At 37.9% G+C, this 27,513-nt stretch overlaps 1 protein-coding gene across 13 annotated transcripts; it reads right to left on the bottom strand.

Moving 5' to 3' along the window:
• Positions 1 to 24: 24 nt before the first annotated feature.
• Positions 25 to 25,578, bottom strand: CLGN (calmegin). 13 transcript variants are annotated; one of them, XM_064651588.1, is made up of 18 exons: positions 25,465 to 25,578; positions 24,744 to 25,005; positions 22,936 to 23,070; positions 20,410 to 20,588; positions 19,459 to 19,529; positions 16,301 to 16,359; positions 14,089 to 14,230; positions 13,641 to 13,722; positions 12,736 to 12,928; positions 10,746 to 10,935; positions 10,015 to 10,128; positions 9,379 to 9,535; positions 8,414 to 8,629; positions 7,210 to 7,329; positions 6,893 to 7,028; positions 4,944 to 5,021; positions 2,696 to 2,832; positions 25 to 1,129 (listed from the first exon to the last, which is right to left on the bottom strand). In XM_064651588.1, the coding sequence occupies exons 4-18, from the start codon at positions 20,569 to 20,571 to the stop codon at positions 1,055 to 1,057; spliced, it is 1,932 nt and encodes a 643-aa protein (XP_064507658.1). In that variant the 5' UTR covers positions 20,572 to 20,588; positions 22,936 to 23,070; positions 24,744 to 25,005; positions 25,465 to 25,578; the 3' UTR covers positions 25 to 1,054. The 13 variants fall into 13 exon arrangements, with proteins under 13 accessions (XP_064507658.1, XP_064507654.1, XP_064507663.1 ...); XM_064651584.1 differs by having other exon boundaries at positions 24,744 to 25,021; positions 25,465 to 25,556; XM_064651593.1 differs by having other exon boundaries at positions 2,696 to 2,829; positions 24,744 to 25,021; positions 25,465 to 25,556.
• Positions 25,579 to 27,513: the final 1,935 nt, after the last annotated feature.

Below are 27,513 nucleotides of genomic sequence, written 5' to 3'. Positions count from 1 at the left end.
AGGCAGCTGTCAAGCAGCAAGAGGTTTCTGGTGACTGAATTTTTATTGTTTTTTTTTTTTAATATACAGCTGAACTTTAACAAAACAAAGTTTCTTTTACAATATGCAGTTTATTTCAACTACATTATGAGAATGCCCGAGTTACTCACATCTTTAAAAAACTTAACCATCAAAAATTCTTATCTATATTAGTAAATTTCATATTAAGGAAGAATTATTAAATATTTTTAGGTGGCAATATACACTTAGCAAATATTCTATAAACAGAGGTTATACCACTCTGGCTTGGAACATGAGAACTATAAAAGTTTGAAAAAATCATCTGTATATCACTTCTGCAGATCTGCTATCTGCATTCAAAAGTAAAACAAGTCACATCAATTACCACTTGTTCTATGAGTATTCTATTTTAAAATATCTCTTAAAAATAAGTTACTGTAACCAATGCCTAAAGTGAACAGGTGACCACCCATGTAACAAGATCAACTAAAATAAATAATTTACAATAAAAATTGTTGCTAGCACAAAATCATCATACAAAAACAATTATTGCATTTAGCTCTGCACAGAAAAAAATACCTTTTCTCATAGCAATGAGAACTGCTATAGATGCTACATCTACACTGTCATCCTCTTTTAGCTGAAAACTGTAAACAGCTAATTTTGTGCTAGAGCCGCAAAAGTATTATAATTTATTCATTTAAAAAAAATATTTAGAGCAAGTTTATCTCCAACTAATACTAATTTTCTTAGAAACTTCAAATCTTAAGAATCTTCACCTAAAAATCAGTTGGCCAACTTGTAATTTCACTTTTATTTTCAGTTGGAAACACCAGCTAACTCCTCACAGATAGTGTTTCTCCTTTAAGGAGAAAAAGGGAATCGAGGAAGTTCGGGATGGTTAAAGAGGTCAGAGGATTAAAACAGGAGGTTAAGTAGCAGTGAGTTCCCCTTTTTCCTTTAAAGCTCAGCAACTTGCATGCTGTCAGGCCCACTGGAGTGGCACACCAGAAGCTACTGTTATCTAGACCTGCAAATACCAGCTGGAAATAACTCAGTCCTTTCGTACTCTTCTTTTGCGCACGGATCTCAGCGGGTGATCTCCTGTACCCTCATCAGCTTCTTTCTTCTGAAAAAGAAAAATGAAAGTCAGCATTAGAATTTTAAACTTACTTTAATTATTGAAGCTGGCATGCTACTTTATTACTCCACCTAAACCTCCCAGTCATGTTATCACTAAATGCAACACTGAAGTGACAGGACATATTTTTCAACAATACCAACCTATTGATAAACAAAGTGGGTAGAAGACATCTAAACAGATGTCAGAAATTTGGGGTTGCCCATGTAGTCACTGGTTTAAAAGTCGTGACTTTTAAATTAATTTAGCAAGTTCCTCAAAGGGCATCTTATGCTAATTTTAATTTCCACTTCTGAAGCAGGAAGCATTTAAAACATTCTAACCGTCCCCTTTGGAGAGCTGCAAATAAAGCAAGCTGTTCTTAAATCAGATGTGGTGATCCCAGTTCAAAAGGAATAAGCTTACAGAGGAACATAAAAAGCCTTTCCAGTGTGAACTCCATTCTCAGACAATGCATTGCTTCCTCACTTCCCTGCATCACCTAATGGCAAGCACCTCATTCAGAAGGAACAGCTCACAGAATGTGGGCCAACCTGAGTGAGGAAGACGTGGTGTACATGATGCCTCCCAACTAGGTCACCAGCTAACTCATGACAGAAGCAAGCTGTGGCCTCACTGTGCTACTGTGTAATGGCACGGACACATTCAGATCTTATTGCTACTTTCACAAAGAGTCCTTGACTCCTAATAGGGTTCATCAGATACTGTATTTCTAGGTAAATGTACAAGGAAAAAAAAAAACAAACTTCCTACAGGAAGAAGAAGTACTGAATAAGGGGTAACTGATGAAAAATTTTAGTCCTGAAACAATGCAACCTCATGCAAGGTCCAGTTTCCTAGAGGAGTTTTCCATGAAAAGGAGTTAACATTACATTACATTAGACAACTCCCCTAATCTGGGAAGGGACTCATTTAGGGAATGACAAGCACAACGTGACCAATGGGTGGATCTAAGGCATTTCAGACACACCAGTTTCTAAATAAAGGATAATGAGTAGCTGACTGATGAGCAAGTAAAGCACAAACAAATTCCATTCTACAGTGTTATTTTATGAAAAACATTTTGTAGATTATCTGGGTGACTGGATTAATCTGCACAAGAAAAATGAAACTGCAGGTGCTGAATTGAAAAAGAGTGTGGTCATTTTGCTTTATTTTGGAATCCAAAAAACCAAAAGACAGCTGAAAGCTTAAGGTTTTTCTAGGTCTCACAAAAAGGCTATTCTGTTAGAAGCACATGTTCCATCAATTAAGTAGCACAATAAAGACTGACATCTAAATTTTCAAGACTAGCAATTCATTTAATAACCTGTTAAAAACTACACTCCTGTAAAAACATTTCATGTTTTGAGATCTGCACGATCACTTCTGTACTATACCTGTATTTATACAGAGCATTTGAGGTGTCAAACTCAAATGAAAACACATTTCCACCTTAGTATTTGTTTTATGGCTCAAGAGAAGAAAACCCCTTGTTGCAGGTAACTGGGCTTAGTTAGAAGTACGATGTCAGATAAGGGCAAGGAGAAAATAGGGAAAAACCCACCAACTTACCTCATCTTCTGAATCAGATTTATTTGACATACCACCTTCTTCTTGACTTGCATCTGCAACTTCATTTTCTTCCTCATCTGCAACTTCATTTTCTTCTTCATCATCATCAAGATCTTCACCACCTTCACCCTCATCTTCTGCAAAAGAAGTTAATTTTACTTAGTAATCAGAACTGTATTAAAAATGCACTATATCCAGACACACTAGTAAGGAAAATAAGCCAATTTCAGTCTTAGAATGAACTGCTTGTTTAGAATAACCCATAAAAACATCTGTGGGACAGAGTGAGTAGAATTCTCATGAATTAGTAGAAAGTGATCATTTTCAAATTTAATAATCAATTTTAACACCTCCACCTTCACCTCTTTTCACAATAGCTCCTACTCTCTTCAGACTTGTTACTGACTAAAAGGACTTGATTTACTTCACTTAAAATCCAAGTATTGTATTGGACAGTTTGGAGACCAGAGTCCAAAATAGGACAACTCAGGCATCCCAAATTTGACTAAATTCTGACTTAGACAGGAAAGTACAATATTGCAGTTATCAGTCATCCAGCAAGGGAGACACCGACATCTTAAGGCAACTCCCGTTTTCAGCAGGGAATTCTTCTGGCAATTCTTCTGTTTTGGTTGAGGGATAAGCAGCCCAGTACTTCCTCCCCTCTTATGTATTATTGCAATGCAGAAACTAGTCAGAAGAGGACTGTACTCCCCTTAGATCACTCAAGGTATGTCCAGCTTGCACTGTTAGTGCACTAGTACCCTTTGAAATACTTTCTATCATGAGTAAACAAGACACCTAAAATCTGATAGAAAGGATACACATTGGAGTCTACAACTTGACAGGCTGCCAGTGACTCAGCTAAAAACAGTAACAAAGCAGTGCTCAATTCTAGCCTTTTCAGGTCATGCCTACATCTCATAAGCACTATTTCAGTGTGGGGGAAAAAAAAAGAAAGAAAAAACCAAAAGAATACCCACCCACCCCAACCTCCCAATTCTTACTGCTGCATCTCAGTAAAAACTGAAACAAAAGTATCCATATAAATTCAGGAGGTAGTCACATATAAGATGTGACTCTCCTGATTCTTGGTGGTGAAAACCTAGAAATTCCAATTAAAATATTTGAGACTCTGTAGAAGTACCAAAAAACTTCACTTGCAGTACAGCTATAAATAGAGCTTCCATAACTGTTATAAACTAAGAAATCCATTTTCCCATCTGTCAATATACCTGGTACATGTCTACAATAGTATCTCTCTACATTTGTTATGAAAAGGGGAAATATGACCAAAAAATGCAGATCATGGTTTAAGAAAGATGTAGACAAAGATTTCTGTTCTAAAAATATGCTCTTAACAGAGGAGCTTGGCAAAGCCTTTGCTCATATTCTAATGAAGAGATTAGAAATGGTAAATTATGCAAATCCAGCTCTTCCCATAACTACTAATTTCGATGAAGGGGAAAAAAACCCAAAACAACAAAAAAAACTTCAGACATCAGAAGCTGTAAAAGCCAGAACTGGACAACTATACTATGTAAAATTATTAATTTTAATTTAATCCAATAGTAATTTAAACAGTATTTCATATAAATGAATGTATAACTTGACAAATAAGGTTCAGGCTGTGGTCCTGAAATTCCATTTTGTGGCAACATTCTTTTACTTCCTGGAATATTTTTCTAGAAGGCAAGGAATTCGAGACAAAGCAGACAAGAAGACAAGTCAAGAACACACCATTCTTTAGCAATGTCACAAAAATTAACACAGAACAAAATAAAACAGTAAATCCCATGGACAATCCCCTTCAAGAAGTAATCTGCCAGCAACTCATTCTCACTGGAGAATGAGTGAAAGAAATCTCCAAGTGTTTCTGAACTTTGGTATTGTGCCACACTTCCCTCTTCTTTCTTTTTTTTTAGTGGCCCCATGATAAAATGTAGATCTCAAGTCGCTCAGTATTCAACAGCTCAAACCCCATTACCTTCAACTCCAAAAAACAAAGGAGGAGATAATGACAATAAAGGAACTGTAAAAATTATAAGTAGCCAAAGTGACTAGTAGAAAATATTTATGACTACAGATACCACAGGGAGAAATCTTAGAGGAAACTCGCATCTGCACCAGATGAAAGCTGGAATCCACCAGCTTGAAGTTCTACCATCAACAAGGAAGCAGAGGGAAGAAACCAGATAGGAAAGATCATTTGCAAGTCCTGGCCCAAATTACTTCCCTTTCCCAGTACCTGAAAGAGAAGCCTCCCTTCCCATCTTCTTTGTATCCTTCAAAAATTCTCTTTTTGTCTCCTCCATTTCTCTTCTCTCTGTAGCAAAAAGAATCAGGAAAAGGAGGTAGAAGACAAATTCTCTACTGCTTGCAGATAAGAAGAGGCAAAAGATGGAAAGATAGTGATAGAAAAAAAGGGAAGCTTTCAACCTGCAAATGTTAAAGGCAGCAGGAAGCTAAGGGAAGCTAAGCAATTCTTCTTAGAGAAAGAAACCTTGAAGTCATATGACAGCAAAGTGCAATCCTTCCCTCTGAAGCATAGAATTTACTTGAAAACCTTGGGATAGTCATACGAAAGCTAGCTAGGTTAGTTTTACTCTGTGTTCAGTTTAGTAACTAAAAATAAAGGTCTAAAATAGAACCTACCTTTGCAACACCAAGAACAGCTGTTCCAAGTAGAATTTTAAAAAGTTGTGGGAGCTAAACAGCATTCCTCTGCAATTGCCTGAACCTTATTTCTAACACTGAAACACACACTCTAACATGCTATTTATTAACTGATGTGTTGTAATTAATTAAATAAATTAAATTAACTGTCTTAAAGAAGAATATTGGACTTGAGGTATCTCAGCCTTGCAACAGCAGTGTATTAGGTACAAACCACATCTATGATCTGCAACAAGACTGGGTAGAATTAAAACAGAGTCTGTAATTCAGGAGCCACGACCAGGTAGAGTAGAGCAAGATCAAAAGGAAAGTGCAGGAAGATACAATGATGAAATTATATACTAAAATTTATGCTAATGTAAAGAATAGCATAACAAAATAACTAAATGCCTAGGTTAGGCTCTCAAATAGTGAGGCAGATAGTCAGGACTAAGTTTGGGGTGGCAAGCATTGGGACAACAATGCACTTAATTCTGTCAGTACTGGCATGGGAATGGCTGATGCTAAGTGAACTTCTAAGTCATACAGACAGAAGCCATCAACGCTCATAGAATGTGGTGTAAAGACACACAGACCCCACCAAGTTTCAGTCAGTAATACAAAGTGATGTCAGTACCAAGGGAAAAAAATGCCAAGCAAGAATGTCTGCTCGGTTTCTAATTATCCATGCCAGTCACTTGTCACTTTGTTCTTATCAAGGAAGAATGAAGTAAGAGGCAGAACCTTCTAGAGTTCTGAAGCTAAAAATTTTCTCATGAAAGTCAAGATAACACACTGTAAATTAGGTGATTTGGTTTTTATTCATTATATAGACTCAGGGAAATGCTAACAGCACATCAGAGCCATGGCTGAACAGTACCAGTAATCTTTGATACAGTAACACAAGATGATTTACCCTTGGATGCCAAAGTACAGCTCAACCTACTGAATCATTGATTTCTCACTTAGGCAGCAGGACAGACCTTTGCAATGTGTTGCTAAAAAGCAACACAAAGGAAGCAGCAAACTTCAGTATTTCAAGTATTTTCAGGCTTTAACAAGCAACTAAAAATAGTGATCAACAGAAGAGTTGAAGGTACAACCCTCCCCCAGAGAAGTAAGCAGAAAGACTTATGTTAAAGACATAAAGCTATTCCAGGCACATTTTAAAGACAATGATGTAACTTTAACCACTTCAGGTACTTATATCTGAACCATTAAAATGTGTTCAATACATGAAATATTTAGAAGGAATAAAATATGCATCACTGTCTACAAAGATAAAAAAGACTGCTGGAAGCACATTCATTTCTTGCAAGTGAAAAAATACTGAGCAGAGCCTTCCTTTCTGCTTGTATTTATCAAAGAGTTATAAGCCATGGGATGCCACTCATTGGAGGTTATCAAAGAGGAAACAAAGACTCAGAGCAAGGCAGATTTCACATATTCTAAGATAACTGGCTGTAATTATTGGCAATGCAATCCATGAACTAGTTCTATTCATGTCTTTAACCAAACTGCAAGCTGACACGCTCATCTTACCATCTTCAGCTGTATCTTCATTTTCTTTTTCTTCATCTATTTCATCATCTTCAAACTCCTCTCTCTCTTGTTTTAATTCCCCTTTTCTAATTTGCTTAGATACATCAGTTTTTTTGAAGTCATATTCATCTGTTTTCTACAACAAATTAAAAATCGATTTACATTTCAACTCAAATTAAAAACTAAACACAACAGCCACTGTAAGCTGAGTAGTACCAATGGCACATTAAAAGTGCATACTGTTGTACAGATGCTGGGAGTTTTCAAATAAAGTATTAAGAATAAACTCAAATACAAATATAATAAATTTCTCTAACCTTTGCTGGCCAGCAGAACAATACACCTAGACCAACAGGGAGAGCTAAAGTCAAGATGTAAAGAACCCAGAGCCATGGGTGGTCTTCTGCAGCAGTCACCAGTTGACTAAACATACCAGGCTGTATTAAAGAAAATAAATAATAAGTTTATGAATTATACTCTATACATTTATATTGTCCAAAGGAAACCCTTCTTTACCTTTGCTTTTTAATGACTTATGGAAAAGGTACATCAGTAACTAAGGAAGTTTGAGAGACACAGTGGAGAGAAGGGACTCAAAGGAATTTTTTTGCCATTGTGTGTACAAGTATAGATAAAGGTTCAGACATAAACCCAAATATTTTGGAAAAAGACAAGGTTGGGGGAAGAGATGGCTTTCCTGATGGCATGGGCAGATATGCTGTTGCTACCTGCTCATGCTGTGACAAACAGCACCTGTCAGGAATTGGCCACATTTGCCACCAACCCATCATTTCTCTCCCAAAATTGCAGCCTGCTCTTGCCACTGAGTCAAAGAAAACAGAGGACTGTTGGACAGAAACAGGAGGGCAGGCAGCCACTAGAGGGGCTCATGATCCCTGTGTGGCAGGGCAGGTCCTTCCCACAGCATAGGGAAGAGATGTAGGAAAAACTGTGTTGGCTGGCTAAGTGCAGAACAAAATGTGGATGCACATACAAACAGAACAACAGATGCAGCTCCATAAACATATATGCAACCTTTTCAGAGCTGCATAATACACGTGTAAGCAGCCAAAGCCCTAAAATTATTAAACAGAAATAAACACTGGACTATTTATCCATTCCTCATAGCAGGGAAGCATCTAAAGAATATGTATCATGGATACAGCCACAAGGAAAAATGGGAGTGGGAGGGGAAAGAAAAAAGGAAAAAAGGTCTTTGAGTGCAAGTTAACTCAGTTTTCATTGGCTGTCAGAAACTGAATTTCTAGTATCACTGTGAACAGCAGAAGACTTAATATGAAGCCAATTGCTCACCAAATGTTTAAGTAAAATGTAGTACCCTTTTAATTTCAAGAAGATATTGATCTGGAAAAAGTAAAAAGCCAAACTATCAGAGTTACTCAGCAAGATTATTAATTGCAGACAAATTAATATTCTGTCAGCATTAACTGACAGAAAATTCTTCCAACAGTACAGCTTCCTCACTACTTTCTGATATCAAGAACATAGTAAAGTTTATACCTCATTAGCACTTGCTACTAATTTCTTCAAGCCCCAGCCATCTGCTGCCCAGTGATCTGCTACTTCTTTTTCTGAACAGATGATGAAGTTATCAAAGTAAATATCAGATGTCATAGACCACAGTTCTAAACCAATAGCACTGACAGTGGTCATCTTGAATGGGTGAAGATCTTCAAAATAGTCTGGGTTTGGTATTTTCCGAGGGCTCCAGATTCCCTGTTCATGGAAAAAAAATGTAACCACATTACCTATAGCTCACCAAAAAAAACAAGCTGTGAAAGAAATTTTAAAATAATTAGAACTTCACAACTATGTTAAATGCATTATTTAAAAAGACAAGCAGTAAAGTTTAACCTACACTGTTACCAGAAGTGGTAGGGAAAATTCTAGGAAAGGAAACTTCAGCCTTATGATATCTGTGCAAATTAGAGGCAAATTTTGTTTTGCTCAAAGAAATCAGACTCAAGTATTCCCCAGCCATAACTAATACAAAGTAACTCTCTTTAATATGCAACCGATTACCTCTTATGTCTGGAGGGGAAGAAGGGAATTTAATTATCCAAAATTGATGCATCCTCTAAAATGGAACTAGTAAGTTCAACCTGCTTGCTGAAAGGCTTAATTTTTGAATATAAAAAAGATTGTTTATTCAAAACACTCATATTTAAAGCCCCAATGTAACGTAGAATACAATTCTACAGAGCATATTAAATAAATGGTACCAGTGCAAATCGTACAAAAAGCAACTTTGAACAGATAAATTATTTTAATATAGAAAGCATTACTTAAAGGAAAAAAAAAGCAAATTACATGCAAAAAAAAATCTCAAAGTGTTTAGTGAGGCTATTCAGACTCATTCTAAAATATCAATATACAGTAAAAAAAGCCTAGATAAATATACTACTTTGACTTTGCTCTTGTTCAACTCTGTACCTTTTAACAATGACCTACAATTTCGCTATTACCTGATAGTTAGGATTATCTATCATAGGTGCTCTCCATTTTCCTTTATACCTTGGGTTGTTCTTCATGGGACGCACCCACTGCCCACAACCAGGTGCAGTCTCACACTTTGGATTAGGGATCTGGGGGGCTTCCCACTCCCCATCCATTTCTTCATCCCTAGAGAGAAAAAAAAATAAAATTACAAACAACTGCTTTAAGATCAGACAGGCCCAAAGCACTGGCAGTCTGAAGTTTGGGTCCATACACATTTTGCTATAACAACCTCAGAACTCCGACCAGCTCACAGACCTTTACCCAACAGTATAAACACTTTTTTTAAGGAGTGCTCCACTTTTTTTTTAAAGGTCACATGTTCATAACTACCACAGCATGACTGACCTCAATTACATTCCTGCATCTGCAGACAGCTTGAAACACTTCTCCCTAGGATGCTTAGAGATCCCATGGAGCCTATTATATTATGACTTCAAGACATCAACTTAAACTGTAGTAAATTCTTTCAAAGGGGTCATTCATATTCTGTTTTTGCTAATATATCTTCAGAAAACAAAAAGCAATGGACATGTTCATGTTTTTATAGAAGCGGTCCCACAAACCAACAAATATTTGGCCATTCCTTACACATTCCAACTTACCAGTCCTTTGGTTTTTTTGCATTAGGGTCTGGAACATATTCTGGTTCATCATCAAGCCATCCCTCAGGCTTAACAGCATCAGGATCTTCTATTTTGGAAGGTTCGTCTTCATCCCTTCAATTACAGACTCAGGTTAGAAAATACAGCAGCCTGACTTCGAACCAATGTTCTGTTCAGAGGACTGTAACTGGCATGAAAGGGATGATTTTCAAAGGCACAACAGAATTAGACTCACTGACCATGAGAATTAGATATCCAATTATCTGTTTACAAATACCTGAATTATATTTACATTGTTTCATAGTACTATTTAGTACAGAAACTGCTGACATGAACTGGCAGGTGTCAGTCAGGTCTTCCCATTGGGTTTTTCCCTACTCTTCCTGAGTTGCTGCACGAACAGCAGTTCACACATAAGGAAGTGAAAATCACTGAATGTAAATTAAGACTACATGGTGGAAAAAACACCTGCTTCTTATTCAGGTGTAGCAATCTTGGTTATTAATTGCAACCACAGAGGGCACAAAATCAGCAAAAATCATTTTTTATTTCTCTCCTTAGAGGATGACCAGATCCTTGTACTCACCTCAGTTATGTTTTCAAACTTCAGTGCGTTTAGTGAAACATATTCCAGTTGTCATTGGCAAACCCCAAAATAAAACCAGTCAAATCTTTCAAATATATAACCTCTAAGTAAAAGGCATTGTAGAGATAAAAAATATTCTCCTTACCAGTCATCTGGTTTGACAGCATTTGGATCAGGTATTTTTGGTCTCTCATCCCAATCATCAGGCTTCTTATCACTAGGATCCTCTATTTCTTTGGAAGGGTTTACTGGAGGAACCATATTCTCAAGAAGACTTCCTTTACTGACAACTGTTTGGTCGATTAACATTTCAAATGTATCATCTGGTTTTAGCACTAAATCGAAGAAATTTGTTTTAAAGAAATAAGGAAGCCATTAATTTTATAAATATCTTTAACCAAAGCTATATAATAAGCACAGCCTTAGTCAAATAAGAGCAAACAGGATCCTCCCAAGCAGAGCAGGAGACAGGCTCCTCACTTAATCTGGACACAAAGAGTTGCCCTTGAGGGGATGTATAACCACCATCAGGCCCCCAGAATGAAACTTCTAGAAAATTCAATTGCTGAAACACATCCAGACACATTCTAAGAGATTTTTCAAAAACCTACCACTTGGCCAAAATTCTGCTGTTTTTATTTAAATAGCACAGACAATGAAAGTCAAATCTCTGCCCCCAAATGCATCTCTGCTACTAAATTACAACCTCACACTTGAAAGCATGGAAACACAAGAACTGTGCCAGTAACACAGCTGAAGGATCAAAGAAGTTCTTTCTCTCGGATTCAAACCTCTAACAGCCATTTCTCTCAAATGCCAGACTGCAAATACAGAAAAGTCTCTTCAAATGTTTAAGTATGTCAGCAAGTGTGAGTCACTGAGAAGCCAAGGTCACAGAACTGAGCAGTGTCAGACGGTAACAGATGCATCCAGATCCACTTCTAATAAGCACTTACAAATGGGCTCACTGGTCAACTAGTATATTCAACTCTCCATTCAACACAACAAAGATTATTAAGTAAAAGTAAATGCTATTCCACTTTTATGACAGTTTTCTAAAGTTGGGTGATGAAAACCAGAGTAACAGTCTCATATCTAACGAAGATCTTGCAGCCCAAAGTTTTCAACAGTATTAAAATATCCCATGAAAACCCTGTATCAACTTTAGATAAAATACAAAGAACTAATTTTTAGACTTCTGTTGTCAGTCACATTAGAATTACACAGCTCTGTGGAATCTATCTGAACAATTATGAGAGAATAAATGCAATCCAAGTTTAAGTATCTTGAATTTCTAACAAACAGCCCAAATACATGAATGCATGCATTCCTTTACTATGAGATTCCTATTATCTAAAAGTGAAAGTTTGCTATGGCACATTACAGCAATCTATCTTAAAAACCCATGGCACAGCATATGAACATGCCTACTGTTATTATTAGTCCATGGAAGCTTGTAAGTACAGTTAATTTGTCTAGATTTGCAGCCACAGATTAGCCCATTCTTCTCTGATTTTCTAATTCTGAGGAAGAATAAACAAAGGGGGGGAAACGAACTGAACTTTTATCTCTGCTATACTGTTCATTGGTACAGGAAGAGTTGTCACATGAATTAAACCCAGCCCACATTCATTCACCTTCAGAGGATGTGCTGACCTATCTTTTCATGCACACTGCAGGTGTCTGTGAGAGCTCTTAACATGTGGAGGAGGGTGGTGAGTGACATGCTGCAGGTTTAACTGAATTCCTGTGAACTCTGACACCTTCCTAGAATATTGGACAGTTGTATGTCTTAATATCTTCCTCAGTAAAAATATTTTTACCATAACAAATACTGAAGGCATTAATCAATTCTTTATGCTAAAGGCTGGCCAGGGCTGATATGCTTTTTCTTATATGTGAATATTAAACAGCAGCATCTGAAAGCCACTTTTATGTCCTGCAGTTAAGCTCAGTCATTAAATCATTTAAGCCCAGTTATTAAGTCATTTAAGGCTAAATCATTTAGCAATCACCCTTCACAATTAACAGACTATTACAAACAAAAAAGCAGACTCAATTACAAAGCTTCAGCAGACAGAAAAAAAATTTTAATTTCTCCTTTCCAATTTAAACTTGTAAGAATTAAACAATACCAAGAGTATATAGATGTGTCTTCTTGTCCAAATAGAACTTTTTTAGGTCTACATCAGGACGTTCAGCATGCTTTTCATCATATTCTCCAGTTTTAGGATTCTTATGTCTGAAGATAAAGTGTAGTTTGTAATCTTCTCCACATTTATCTGGTCCAAACATAATAGTGTAAGGTGTTCTGTCAAAAAAGTATTCCTGTAGAAGCAAGAAAGCTGAGCATGTGTTATACTGGACATTTCATGAAGCAATTTTCAGTAGTTCTTTTCCTTGGCATACAGCACAGTTACCTTTTTCTAAAAGATAAATGAAAAGTGGTAGGGAAAATCATGAAAGGAACTGATTAGTTCCTCTTGACTTCCTGAGTGCTCTCTGTTCTCAGGGAATGGACTAACTCTTTTAGTCTCTTCAAAGATGAATGTATTTATTTAGATGCCTGCCACAAATCAAAACACCCAAGTATCTGTGTCCCTCTACAAACATTATACTAAAAATGGAAGCGGAACTAGTTACTGTTCTTCGTAACAACTTTATTTTCTAATAAAGATAAAAGCCAGGATTTTAATATCCAGTATTTTATCAGTGCTTTTTTTTCCTTTCCACATTAAGTAACAGCAACAAACAGCCCTGAAAATATCAGATATAGTTATTCACCTTCAGAGTATGTTGCATTAATCTGTTGAGTTATGTCAGTACCTTTTAACTACTTATATGTTTTCCATATTTGGAATAACCTGCTTGTGCTCTGCAGTAAAATAACTGTTTCAGAAGTTATGAGTTAAGATCCTATGGCTTCTACTAATACACAGATACAGAAGTCCTTTGTCCCGGATATAAGACATCGCTCAGGGAGAACCAAGCTGTTCCTCAAATGAACAACTGATAGCAAATGTTAAGCAAGAGGACATACCAGATTCAAGTCATCACTACTGGAGAGAAGTTTAATATATGCACCACCACAGTCAATGCCTTTTTGAAAATTCACTTCATACCTGGGCAAAGAGAAAGTTAAAAAAAAAAAATTCCAAGTGTGAGAAAAATGCAAATTAACTTCTAATCTGCCATTCTAATTATGAATACATAAAACTCCGTATTAGTCACTACTGTCAAAACACTTCCATGTAAGCAAATATTAGATTTCTGTCCAAAATTATTTCAAAATAGTCTAAATATCACTTTTTAACACGTATACTACAATCTTAATTAATTAATCAATCAATCACATTTACAATTCTAATAGCTCTGGATACGACAGGTCAATGCTATATGGAAATCAGTATTGTTTTATAGAGGTTCACATTATTTTCTTAACTTAAGGATTTTAATAATAAAAGTAAAAAATCAGAGGCATTACTTACTGAACAATCAAAGGTTTATCATCAAAAATAAATGGTTTTGTTAGCATTGCTGATATTGCATGATGCTTTGCCACTGATTTTAACACTAATCCTCTGTCTCCAGGCACTGTGTTTTCTTTCAGCTCTTCTACTTCCCATCTTCCTAAAACACAGACACACAGAGTCTTTGAAAAACAATGCAGGCCGAAGAAATCACAGCCTTGTTGAAAGCAAAGAGTTAAGGAATAAAGACTATTAGTCCAAGCAGGGAAAAAATCTTGACATCTGATGTCAAAGATATTATTTCTTGCTCTTCTCAAATTTACAGAAATCTACAAGAAAACTGAAGTGCTGTAGATCTGTATCTTTAGACTGTAGAACTCTATAATAGCTAGAGGAACATAAAATATTTCTCCAGATTTTAGATTTACTCCTACCATCATCACATAAAAAGCATCAGTCACAAGGCACTGCGTAAGCCAGAGACCTGCATCATTCTTTCTGTTCTGCTTATACAGAATTAGAATCTTTTGGGTCAAATCTAATCACAGGGCAGATCAAATTCCCTCCAAAGTCTTTCCAAGAATTATCAGGTTTGATCTTAAAGACAAACAAATACGCCTGCAGCTTTAAAAATAGGTTATATACTTATATATTCTCCAAGTTTGGGAGAGATACAATTGAATACACATCTGGCCAATATTCAAAGAATAAGATTTCTGAAAGGGCAGTTATATTTTCTCACAGATTACCAGCACAAGATTCATTGGGTTTTTTTCCAGGAATGAACACAGCACAAAAAAACTACTTTTACAATTCACTGTAATCTGAAAAATGCCTGTGTCAATGTCAAAAGGAAAAAAAAAGGTCATGAGTTCTTCAGCATGTATTTTAGAGAAGATTCATAAAATTATGAAATGCCAATGAAACAGCTATTTACTTTTATTCAACTGAAGTGCAATATGTGCAGAGTTGTTAAGGAAGGGCAGGTATGTACATCAAAAAAAAATTCTTAGTTTCTTCTATTTTGCTAAACAGGAGAGAGGAAAATTCCCTCCTCTTCAATAGTGTTCCTTCATGGAAACTAAGGCCAAGCAATAACACTGGGCAAAACAACAAGCCTGAAAAAACAAATGATGGGAAAATAGTTCCAAAATGTGTTTTTACCACTGACTTTATTAAATGTTGAATTTTCTGAGTGACTTCAACCAAAAACAACTTTCTGACATTAAAGACAATTTCTATCTAATATGAGGCTGAGTAATCAGGGAGACATCAGTTCTCATAAGCATCTCATCTGTATGGATATCTCCTCTGCAAATTCTTAATTTTACCAGTTATTTCTGGTAACTGCTAAACCTAAAAACATCTGTTCTGCTCACTGAAGTTCTGCAAGTTATGTTTGCTTACCACTTTCTATTCACATTAACTGATTTCATTTGACATAAGAACAGTAGGAAATATTTTTCTTTTGTAGCAGAAACCTTTTCCGTTCTCTCCACTCCCTCTTGAATTAAATAAATTTGGACTCCAAAATTATGGCCACAGATCACACATCTGTCAAACAGCCTAGAATTACATTTAAGCAGCCAGTTATAGACTAGGAAGTGACAAGTCAAGTGCAAACTCCAATAATTAAACCAGCAAAACAACCTTTTCATGATTGCTTTCCAAATTTATCTTAGACGACTGTAAGGCTAAACTGGACAAGAACCACTGGACAGCCCTATATTCAAGCACAGGCAATCTGAAGAAGTATTTTAAAGAAAAACATCATTCCGTTTAACTTTCTTGTTTCAAAGGCTACACCAAGAGACCAACCCAGGAATCAGTTGGAGAGACAGAGCAAGATGGAACATGCTGCTTTAGAAACCTGTTTAACAGCTGACATTGAAGTGGTAAATCTCCCTGACACAATTTCAAAGGAGACAGTTCTCAAGAAGCAATATTCATAAACAATCGCTACTGAATATTCAGATGCCAGAGTGTATTCTGGTGTCATCCATTGCAATAGATTGCTGGGATGACCAAAAAAGTTATCCTCACACCAAGTGTGAGGACGAGCAACATTTGGTATCTCAGTTTCAGGGTAACGGTCATTATAAAAACTAATATTTTTGACCTGTCTTGTCTAGATTTTCAAAGATAAGTTCTGTGTAAAGGGTAGTTATTTCTCAAAGAGCAACAAAACATGACAAACCATACAATGGAGGTAAACATTAAAAGTGCTCACCATCATATTTAGCAATGTTATCATCTATGTCTTCTTTCTTAGTTTTAGACAACACCCACCTAAAACAAAAAGTGTACTGGTCACTGAACAATCTATGCAAAGCTCTATTATTTAACAAGCACGGGAAAAACAGCTTTTGCTTCTAGGGTGTGAACCTGTGATAATGATTTTGACAGTCAGCATCATGGAACTGTGTGTACTTCAAAGAACATGAAAAGAAAAATCATAAGTAGATTAGTCTGATGTGGCATTTCAAAATATTTCCTAAAAATGCAAAGGAATATACAATTAAAACTCTAAAGTAATTCAATTCCTGAGTTATTTAATTCTGAATAGACTTCAGTTTTATATACAAGCTGAGTTTGGCAGAACGTAAGAATATTATGTCAGCATACAATGTACAAAATACAGGGAAAACAGCAAGTTTCAAGTATAAAACCTTCACTATGACAAGGAAAGAAAAAAAATCATCCAAAGCAACCTTTACTTTATCTGACAGCAACAATACACCTGCATAGCAGAGGACAAAAGGGAATGGTAAGTGTCTAAATGACAACTGCAACTATACACTGAACAGATTCCAAGTGTTCTGCACACAGAGGATCCAACAGGGTAAACACACTCCTGATCAACTTGATAGTATGAGCAAGGCAATCAGCTTATCAAACTGAGGTTACCAAAAAGACATGTACAGTCTACACACAAAGTGTTCATTTGGAGAAGAAAAAAAGGAACAGGGCAGTCCACCCCCATGTGGACATACAGTGGTTCTACCCTGAGCCATGCACAGGAATATCTTGGGCCAACAGTGTTGCTGAACTCTTCATTGTATCAACTACAATACTACATTCTCACCATTAATTCTGTAAAGAACTATTTTCATTCATTCTGAACTATTGTCTGCATGGAGTATTTCAGGGATGAATACTTTATCTTTTCTGCTGGAATTTCAGTCACGTTTGTTCACTGTTAACAGAAGTGCTGGAAAAACTTCCCAGTATAAATAGCAAACTAGATCCTTGGCGTACCAGGACAGAGACCAATGAGGAAATAAAACATCTCTACAAGTCACACAAAAGATTTGCAAGAGCCATTCCCAAAAAAGCTACTCAATTCTGGTGATTTACCCAGTCAATTTACGTGCTGGCTTTTCCACAATTTTAGGGGAGAAAGGTAACATGCTGCTTACTTTTTATAAATCTTTCTTCCATATATGTTACTTTTATGTAAATTATGTACAGTTAGACCAAAAAATCCCAAGCGTTGTAGCTAAAGCTCTGAATATTAGATTTAGTAGGAAGACAAGCTAATCTTTGAACAGATCTCAAAAAGCTAGAAATTAGGATGAATGCTATCATTTGAGTATCCCAGTTAAGCCTCTGCATTTGTTAATCAAGGTTTTCAGTGGTTTGTTTCATTTTTTTAACCATTATTACCTCTTCTATTTAACAATTTTTCCTGTCATCTTGGGTACTGCCTTTGCACTTAATATTTAGAAGTGACCACATCACTAAGACAAGCGATAAACTGAAGACTGGAGCTTGCTAACTTATTTTTCTTCTCTCTTTGGTCTAAATATGTAAGAAAAGAAGAAAATATGAAAGAACATAATGTGAGTAATAACAGACTAATGTTCAGTGGCCTGTAACTCTACAGAAGAGAACAGTTCAGAAACAATTGGAAAAAGGGAGTAAGATTCAATCCTACAAAAGTTACTGGTGTCTGCTACCACGTTATTTTGTCTACAGTCCAAATCATGCACCCTCAGTAGATATGTCTCATGATGTATAATCTCACTCCAACAATAGTTGGATCTCAGTTTTCCCACAGGAAGCAAAAAACTGGCAGCTTTAAGTTCTACCAAATGAAGATACCACACGGCATCTCCTTTCACCTTGACCTGGCTCTTCCCAGGAGTTAGTTTTTGTTCCATCAATTTTAGTAACATATGAAAACACCTTTTTTATTGATTCTTCACAAATCAAGAGACAGCTCTGGTGCTCAACAGCATCAAAGTGTAGAGGGAAAAAATGCCAATAATAAGACTTGATTTTTCATTAGAAACAGAGACTTCCATCATATTTTAAAAGCTGTTCTCATAGCAAGAAAGTACTCCAATATTACACCAGCTCTTACTGAAGAGATTGCAACCATATTCAGATTCTACCTGGATGCACAATCACTTATCTCAGGCCAGTGACAGCATGCTGACCTGGCTTGACTCTTTTTTCATTTTAAAAAAAGAGAACTCAGGGATCATATAGACCACATTTACATGGTAAGCATTTGACTTGTCCTTGAGATTTTACACCCTTTACATCTCTGATAAAAAGAGGACTGAATGCCAAATTGTTTTCCAACTAAAAGTAGTAAGTCTATTCCAGAAATAGGAAGTAATAATTACATTCTTTTTTATTGACAGTGCATTGGTGGCAACTGACTGCAGGTCACAAAACAGAATTTCATTGAACGTCACAAGTCACTCAGCAGCAATTACACCCAACATTGCCACCCTGTTGTAAAAACACTTCCAAGATACAGACAAGACAAAAAATTCTGGCTTGAGAATTGTTGAGATAAACCTGAATATTGTTCTAAAATTTAATTACAGTAAGGACTACCTAGGAACACTTCAGTAGTCTCATAAATACTTAACTCCTCTTGAGCATGGGAAGCAATAAAATAAATTAATAAAAATCTGCTTTAAAAGTCTTTTCCAATAGAGATTTTATCTATAATGGTGAAGGTGCTGCCTTTTTACACATACCTAAGATCATGTGAAAAGGAAGAAAGGGCTTGCTACTGAAGTGTAATGCACTGAAGTGTAATGCTACTAAAGTGCTATGCACTTCACCTTTCAGCTAGTTAAACTCAACTGGCTAAATCTTCATATTATTTTTCTTAATGTCCACAAACCCAGAGTTTATTAAAAGCTTCCTTAAAACACACAAAAAAATAGCAACATATCTGAAATGGCAAAGGTCCATCTTAACATTCTGATGTATCTTGAGCAAGTATTAACAGCCTACCCAATTCTAACCCCTGTAACAATTAATTTTTATAAGGATACTAGTCAAAAACTGAATACAAAATAAGTCCTGCCACTGTAATTTAAACTGATGAAAGTAAAAGTTTATCCTTTTAAGGCATAAGCTTACCCAGACAATCCTCCATCAAAGGTTTCTGTAAAATACACTTCCCCAGTTGGCGTTGGAGTCTGGTACACAACCTAAGAGATGAGTACAGATACATGTTCTAACATAAATTACAATTTTTCATTTGAAACACACTATCATACCTCCAGAAGTAATCCACCCAGGCAGAACAACAGATTTTGTTCATTAGAAATACCTAGCAGCATAAAACCCCTTCCTCCCCACCCCTATTTCAATACTTTGGGTGCATCCCTTGAACACTGAACAATTTCACAACTGTGAATTTTATAAGTTGTTCAAAGCTCATAACTAAACCTTGGTTACATCTTATGTATAACAAAACCCCAGAAAATTTACTGAGCTTGCACCAGTTCTCTGCTTCCTCCCTGTTTCTTTCTATCCATGTTTTCCGTTCTTCATTTTTCCTTTCTACTCAGCACATTACAACTGGGCTACACCACAGAGAGTTGAAAAAATAAGTTATTAATATTGCCTACAGCTATTTGCATCTATTTTGAAGTACAGCATAACAAAAGGAAGACTTTCTGAGAATAAAGACAGTGACAAAAAGCAGCTGTGACTGATGAAATCCAGAAACTGGTCGAAAGTCAAAATTTCAGATGCTTTCTGAAATATACTTTCTGCTTTCTTCTCTAGAAAAAGCATGTTAGGACTTGCATCAAAAGGTTCTGTATCTAGATTGAAGTAAAACCTTTTTCTTGACTATCCATCACAGGCAGGAGATTTTACACTTTGGCATAAGAGAATCATTCTTTAAGTTGGCCCTACATGTCACACACAGCAACTGAAAGACTGCTGGGTTTGACACCCACTCAGTTGTCAACTGCATTTTAATTTAGTCTTTTTAAAATATATTTGTCCACCAATTTCTCATAGTTATAACTATGCATCTTGTATTTAACCAGACTTAACTGAAGACTTCTGTAATCTTACCTCTATGGAAGGTTTATCTCTGTCAATCTCAGTTTCTTGGGACTGCATGTCAAAATCCTCCACTTCAACATCTGCATCCAGATTTTCTTCATTTTCAGTTTCTGCAGTCACTGAGCTAATTAGCAGGACACCCAAGCACAGCCAGTCCCACTGGAAGTGCATCTTGGTTATCTGAAGAACTGAAAGTTTTAAATTTTAAATATTTTTGCAAGGATATTACCAATACTATTTTAATTTTACCCCAGACTTTATCTACAAGAGAAAAAACCACATTAAAACAATAGGAAACAACTATCAGAAAGAGTTGTCACTATAATATTTTAGGAAAGTGCTATTTCTTAATTTGAATTTTGTTTTTACTACAAAGCCCTGACTCAGACTCTCTTTTACTTCTCATTGTCCCTATGGAAGTGCTTGTAGCCTGTTCCCTTACCTTGCCAAATTTAGCAAGAATTTGACTGCAGTATATATGTTTTTTTAAGAATTATGTGAGATTGCTTTTATTTTCCCATTCTTTAACAATCTGAACAAGTAACCAATTTGAATCAGTCTCTACAATGTAGCAATAAGTAACATCCCTTTCATTAGGGCAAATAAAATCGTTAGGTTTAGGATGTATTATTATCCACTGCCAGAATTACACATTTCTATTTGCCTCTTTTTCCAATGACTATGTTTAGATGAGTGCAGAGCTTATATCAACTCCAGCTGTTAAGTGTCCAAAGAAAGTATAAGATTGTTTCAGAAAATATTTTCTGTTTCAAAATTTTCCAATGATTTTAAAGTTTAAGTTAGTTAAAGCAGAAGTTCAAGCTTAAATACAAATACATTTCTAATTTCAGGGAAACCTGAAAACCTTTAATCTGTGTAAGTATGAATGTCAACAGCAGACAACTGCCCCAGCCTTTCCATGTGATCTGCTGTGAAAAAGAACACGTTGTTGCCCTGTATTTTTTGCTTCACATCTGTAAGACATACAAATTCACATTTATGTTGGAGTATCCAGTGGTTTGGAGCAGTGCATTGTCAAGGACATACCTATGCAAGTTTCCTCAAAGGTCTTGCAAAAAACACCTCTTTCCAAAATTGTTTTTTGTCTGAATATGGAAACAGAACAAAGACAGATTCTAGATACCTCTGGAAAGGTGTTTATCCTTTGGTTCTTATTAATTCTATTCACAGTAAGCTTAAAAATAAAGACAAATACTGATATTTAACTTGCTATTGTACGACATTTTCAAACAGTACGTTACCTTTAGCCACTACTGGTCATACTGAATACTCTGCTGCTGAGGTGCTTTCTGCCCCTGAGATAGCAGCCACCATCTCACTTAAATCATCATCCTTTAGAGATTAAATTGTTTACCACTACAACTCTGAATATCCCAGCAATTCTAGATACTACCTTATACTGGAAGTGTGAGTCTCTTTCTTCCTTCCTGGGTTTATCAGATTTGCTAAGCAATTCAAACATTAGAGTTGCACCAATAGTTATTCATCATTCATTTTTTAACACCTGCAAGTTCTATTGAGCCACACATATAGAGATCAAACAGTATCAGGGCTAAAAAAACTCACATCCCAGCATGACTGTGCTACAAATATCCAAAAAGAAAAAAGGAATAAGGAAAAAAATAAGACCTATGAAATTAATATTGACTGCACTGATTATATTTAGAGCCAAAATCCAGGAGTACCATACAGAAATATTTTACACACTAGTATTAGGTCAATATTGGGAAATAATCAAAAGCCTCTCTTTTTGGGACTAACACTTATTTTCCACAAAACTACATTAACCACATTACCATTCTTTTTTTGCCCCACACTATTATCCATAATCCCTGCCATTCCTTGTGGCAACTTTCTAACCTTGCTTGAGGATGGCAGGTCTGTGGTTCCTTCTTTTCTCAGTTATTACCATAGTGATACATTTCAACAGTTATCTGCAAACTTTACTGTGGTTTTTGTATTTGATTTTTTAGAATTTTAGTTAAAAACTACAGATATTGTTAATTCATAGACCTCCTGGGCCAATTCTAGCACTTAAAATAATCTTGCCCTGAAGATTGAAAGTAATTCAGTTTATCATGGTGAACACTGAATTTGATGGTATATTTTGAACAACTTTGCCTGGAGGGTGTCACACTTTGTTGTACCACCTTCATTGTTGTGTTTCTTAACGATTATATTAGGATAAAAACAGTCAAAGAATTTCATATCAATACCTTCTGGGACTCCTTAGCTCCTACCTACAGTGTCATATATTAACCAGGCATCAGACTTGCTTTTTTAGTATAAAGCTTGCCTACCTTTAGCTAGTTTGTCATGCAGGTGGTCTCTCCTCTCTTCCTAAAGCAGGTGAAGAGATACACCTTTCTTTGTCAATACATTACAGGTGTATATTGTGCATAATCCAAAATGTTTTTCACTTACATAGCTGTAATTTTACTGTAATTAGTCCCATCCACTTTTGTTCCATCCATAGAATAACAAGGGCATCCAAGAAATCAGACTAATACTCACCTTTCTACACAGCTCCCTTCCAAAACTCCTGATGCTTTCACTTTGTTCACGCCGAGTCTTATCACTATTTCCTGGTCCTAGCCTAGGACTTTATCCTAATTTCATTCAGTCTTCAATTAGATCTCTTACTTCTTCCTTCAAGAAGAGAAGGCTCATTTTAACCTTTGACCTTTTGATACACTTCTAAAATAATCCCAGAAACACCAAAATGCATTATCAAGACCAACTGCAGTCATCGCTCAATTGCCAGGCAAAGATGGTTTTAAACAATCCCATCACATCCTTTGTTTTTGTGAACTCTGCCAGCATTACAGTCTTAGAATGTAAAATAAATCAAGAATTTGTGGTCTCAAAATAGAATTTCACACTACACATTTAATGGTCTTTAAAACCTACTGAACTTTCTTAATTAACACATGAAGATCTATGAAAAACTTTTCTTACTCTTTCTTCAAGGAGACAGTAAAACCAAGCCAGAAGGATCCTCACTGTTAAAACTTCCTCAGCAGAACAAAGCAAGTTATCCTAGACTATGGCTCTCACACAAACCCCATACATGTTTACTGGCAGTTTTGCCTAAACACCAAAGACCAGTGACTTCCAAACTGTCCTTCAGCCAGCTACAGCAAACAGATAATTGAAAAACCATAAATCTTGCCAGCATTTTACAGAATCACGGAATATTATGAGTTGGAAGAGACCCACAAGGATCATCAAATCCAACTCTTAAATGAATGGCCCATATAGGGATCAAACCCACACCCTTGGCATTATTAGCACCATGCTCTGACCAGCTGAGCCAACAGTTCTGTATGACCCATGAGAGAACTGGATAGAAAATCTGCATTCATAGAAACTGAGACACAGAAATCTATCCTGGAATAATTGCACCTCCAAATCAGGATTCCCAATCTCTCCTTTTGGGATGGGCAGCTAATATTCATCTTTCTCTAGATAAACACCTTGACAATTCTGCCAGACCTGTAATTTTAAACTTAAATTTTTGTATAGCTTGGTCACTGTTTACCATGGGTAAGAACAGCACTGCCGCACATCAGAAGGGACATCTGAGCCAGCAGTACTACTGCTCTTGGGATCAGCAACAGTGCTGCAACATCAGCAGAACATTGCACCTCAAGTAACGAGCTGGTGTTTCTGAGACACATACTAATATTTAAGAAAGACAACAGACATAAACTGAAAACATATTCTGACTGGATATTAGAATTTTTTCCCCCATAAGGCAGGCAAGCAGTAGCACAGGCTGCCCAGGCTCAGTCTTTGGGGTCTTCCACACAGACCACACAAAGCTCAGAGCAAGCTGAACTGGCCTCAGGGCTGCCCGTGCCACAGTAGACACCTCCTGGGGTCCCTTCCCACCTGAATGATTTGATTTCCACAGATGGTTGGATGGTGCGAGCACATCAACCTTCAGACCTCTGCACTGTGACCTGCTGCACATTCTACACATGCCATTAAGGTAGTGGCACCATTGCTCCATTTTATGCAGAACTAAACAGAGATCAGGATCTTTTAGATTATTAATAGTTATTAATAACTTTTCTTTGGACTTTGAAGAGGGTCATGCCTTTTTCATGCAACTCTCAGAGCTCTGCATTCTCAAGCAGAAAGGGAATAAGCCAGCCATTAGCAGTCTCTCTCACTCCAAGATTTAAAGCTCCTGCATGGAGTATCAACACATGGGCTTTCCCCACGGCCAAACAGCAATTCCATCCAGGGCTACAAAAGTGGAGGGTTTTTTTCCCCCCACATCTTCTTCCATCCATAACCACGTGCTGCCTTATTACCTCCCCCAAACTGCTGCACTGGCATCGACCTGACCGAAGACAACATCCAGCTGCAACTGCTCCGTGAAAAGCACTCAAGAATTCTTACACAGCTTTTTATTTCTCCCTTTGTTTGCTGTGAAAGCCGTACTTCCCTCCCTCGATTGCCGAAGCGCCAAACACACCGTACTGGACTGGGTGCCCAATGTGTAACTCAGCAGCTACTCCCGCTGCAATGCTGTGCTCCTGGAGGTGCCCGCTCGAGGTGTTTTGCTGCTAAAACCTTCAGGAAGGCGTTACTTTCCAATTAAAAAAAAAAAAATTAAAAAAATTAAAAAAAATTTTAGAAAAATAAGTTCGGGTCAACCGAGCGGCCGCTCGGTGTTCAGACATCGCCCAGCACGAACCCGCTTTTCGGGACAGCTGGCAGGGAGAGCGAGGGCCGCAGGCGCTGCGGGGCCGCGCTCCCCGTGCCCGGCGGGGCCCCCGAGGCCCCAAACCCACCCCCGCGGGGGGATCACCGCGCTCCCCGAACCCACCCTCGGGACCCGCCGCCGGCCGTGAGGGCCGAGGGGAGCGGGGTGGGGCCAGGGACCCACCGCCGCCCCCTCCCCTCGCCACACGGGGCCCACACGCACCTCCCGCCGCCGCCGCCCTCGTTACCAAGCACCGCGACGCACCGCGACGCCACTCTCCCTCCCCGGGCGCTGCCGGCGCTCCTAGCCCCGCGGCGGGCGGTTACCGGCGCTCCCGGCGTCCTCCGATCCGCGGCGGGCGGTCACCGGCGGCGGGATGAGGATGGGGAGCGGGGAGCGGGAGCGGGGCCGGGCCGATGTTCCCGGCGCATCCCCGGCCGCGCAAGCGCGCGGCGCCCCCGCCGCTCCCGGGGCTGCGGGAACGCGAGCGGGAGCAGGTGCCGCCGCTCGCGCCGCGCCGCCGCGTCCCGGCCAATCGCGGCGCGGCCGAGCCGAGCGCGCGTGGGGGCGCGGGAGACGGGCAGGGAGCCGCGCCAATCGGCGGCGCCCGCCGTGAGGCGAGAGCCAATGGCGGCTCGGTGCGCGACTGGCGGCCCGCCCCTCCCGCGGCGAATCAGCCAATCGGCCGCTGCCCGGGGCCGGCCCCTCCCCTCGGCCATGGGCGCCCGTGAGAGCGGCTGTACCGTCATGGCCGCGGAGAGGGGGACGGGGGGGGGTCACACATCGTCCTGCTCCGCACGCCCCTGGCCAGCGGTCAGCCCAGAGAAAGGGCTTCTCCGCCACCACTAACCTCAAATTAATAAGACCCTTCATTACATTTGGAGGCTCACTTTGGCGGTCCAATTATACGTGTTTGATGACCCCAATATACGGGGTCGCTGAGCCGAGCGAAATAAACACATTTTAAATAAATCACCGAAGCTCAGTTCTCAGCTGCCTTTTCTAAAGAAGACGAATGTCAGTGTGCCCCCTTTCAAAAGATTTAAGACAAGAACCGAGGCACGCCATGTAGAGAAATGAAATGTGTGCTCCAGGGAAAATCATGGGTTAAATAAACTATTCTTAACATTGAATAAGCTTGTTCAATATTGATATTATTCAACAGTAATATTATATTAATAGTACATATTAATATATTAATACTCAATTATTCAAATATTATTAAATATCCATATTAATATTGAATAAGCTTTCTTCCCACACAGGCATATAACCTGGTTGGGTATATGTACAATGACCTCGAGGTGGTCGATATTTTTGAGACTATGTTTTAAACCACGTGAAAGTACTGAATTGCAATTTCCTACTGAAGGAGCCTAGTGATCAATATGGAATCTGAAACTCCTTTCAGAGTTGTTTTTCTCATTTATTGCCTTTGGTTTTATAAGTTGCAATCACAATGCCTAGACTTCAAAACCAGTCACCTGTAAAGTTAGGGGAAGATCCTTAATTCCCTGGATCCATTACCCGAATCAAAGCTTCCTCTTGGCAGCCTTTAATCTGGCTGTGGTTTGGCAGACTGTGCAAGAAACCTCTGCGCTCCCCAAAGCACAGGGAAGGATCAGAATTAAGCAAAATTTTACTTTAAAGGTTCACGTGCAAGCGTTCATTATGTACGATGTCAACTAAAGCCCCATTTACATCGGAGGGATGGGAAGTGTATTCTGTGATTGCAATGGTTATGTAAAAGATGTAAAACCAGAAACAATGAATGAAGCACAAAGCAGGCAGCACAGGATGAAAAATTACATTTAAACAATATTTTGTAAAAGTCCAATCACTTCCTAACATAATTTCAGGTATTCTGATGATCTTTTTGAAATTATGCCTCATGAGTTAGAGTGAAATCTCTTTTCACTATGAAAATAAGAGGTTTTGGTAGCAAAACCTATTGCCTTAGTATTTTCCGTGTTTTCATTGATTTAATAATCACCCTAAAATTTCATACTGACAGTGACACTGCCTTGTAACAAGTGAGTGTAAGGCACCCTGAATGCAGACACTACTCCCAGCTTGTGAGTCTGTTGCAGGCAAAATAAGATTTTATGTTTTCACTGTAAGGGCTGATGGATAAAGGTGTCGCTCAGTGTATTTCTAAGGATGCTGGATTATTGCATTGATTCTTAACTGGCATTAAACTCTTAACATAATGAAGGCCGCAATATTAGGTCCAAGAAATACATGGACATATATGTATGTATATACATCTACACACACATATATATAGCACCACAGTACATAAAGAATCCTGTAAATAATAGTCTAAATAAATAATATAAAAAAAATAAATTATAAACCTGCAAGTAATGTTATCA

This window comes from Pseudopipra pipra, chromosome 4 (genome assembly GCF_036250125.1).
Source record: "Pseudopipra pipra isolate bDixPip1 chromosome 4, bDixPip1.hap1, whole genome shotgun sequence".
NCBI classification, from domain to species: domain Eukaryota; kingdom Metazoa; phylum Chordata; class Aves; order Passeriformes; family Pipridae; genus Pseudopipra; species Pseudopipra pipra.
Note: the sequence above shows the minus strand (reverse complement) of the source record. Positions and strands in the feature narration are given on the sequence as shown.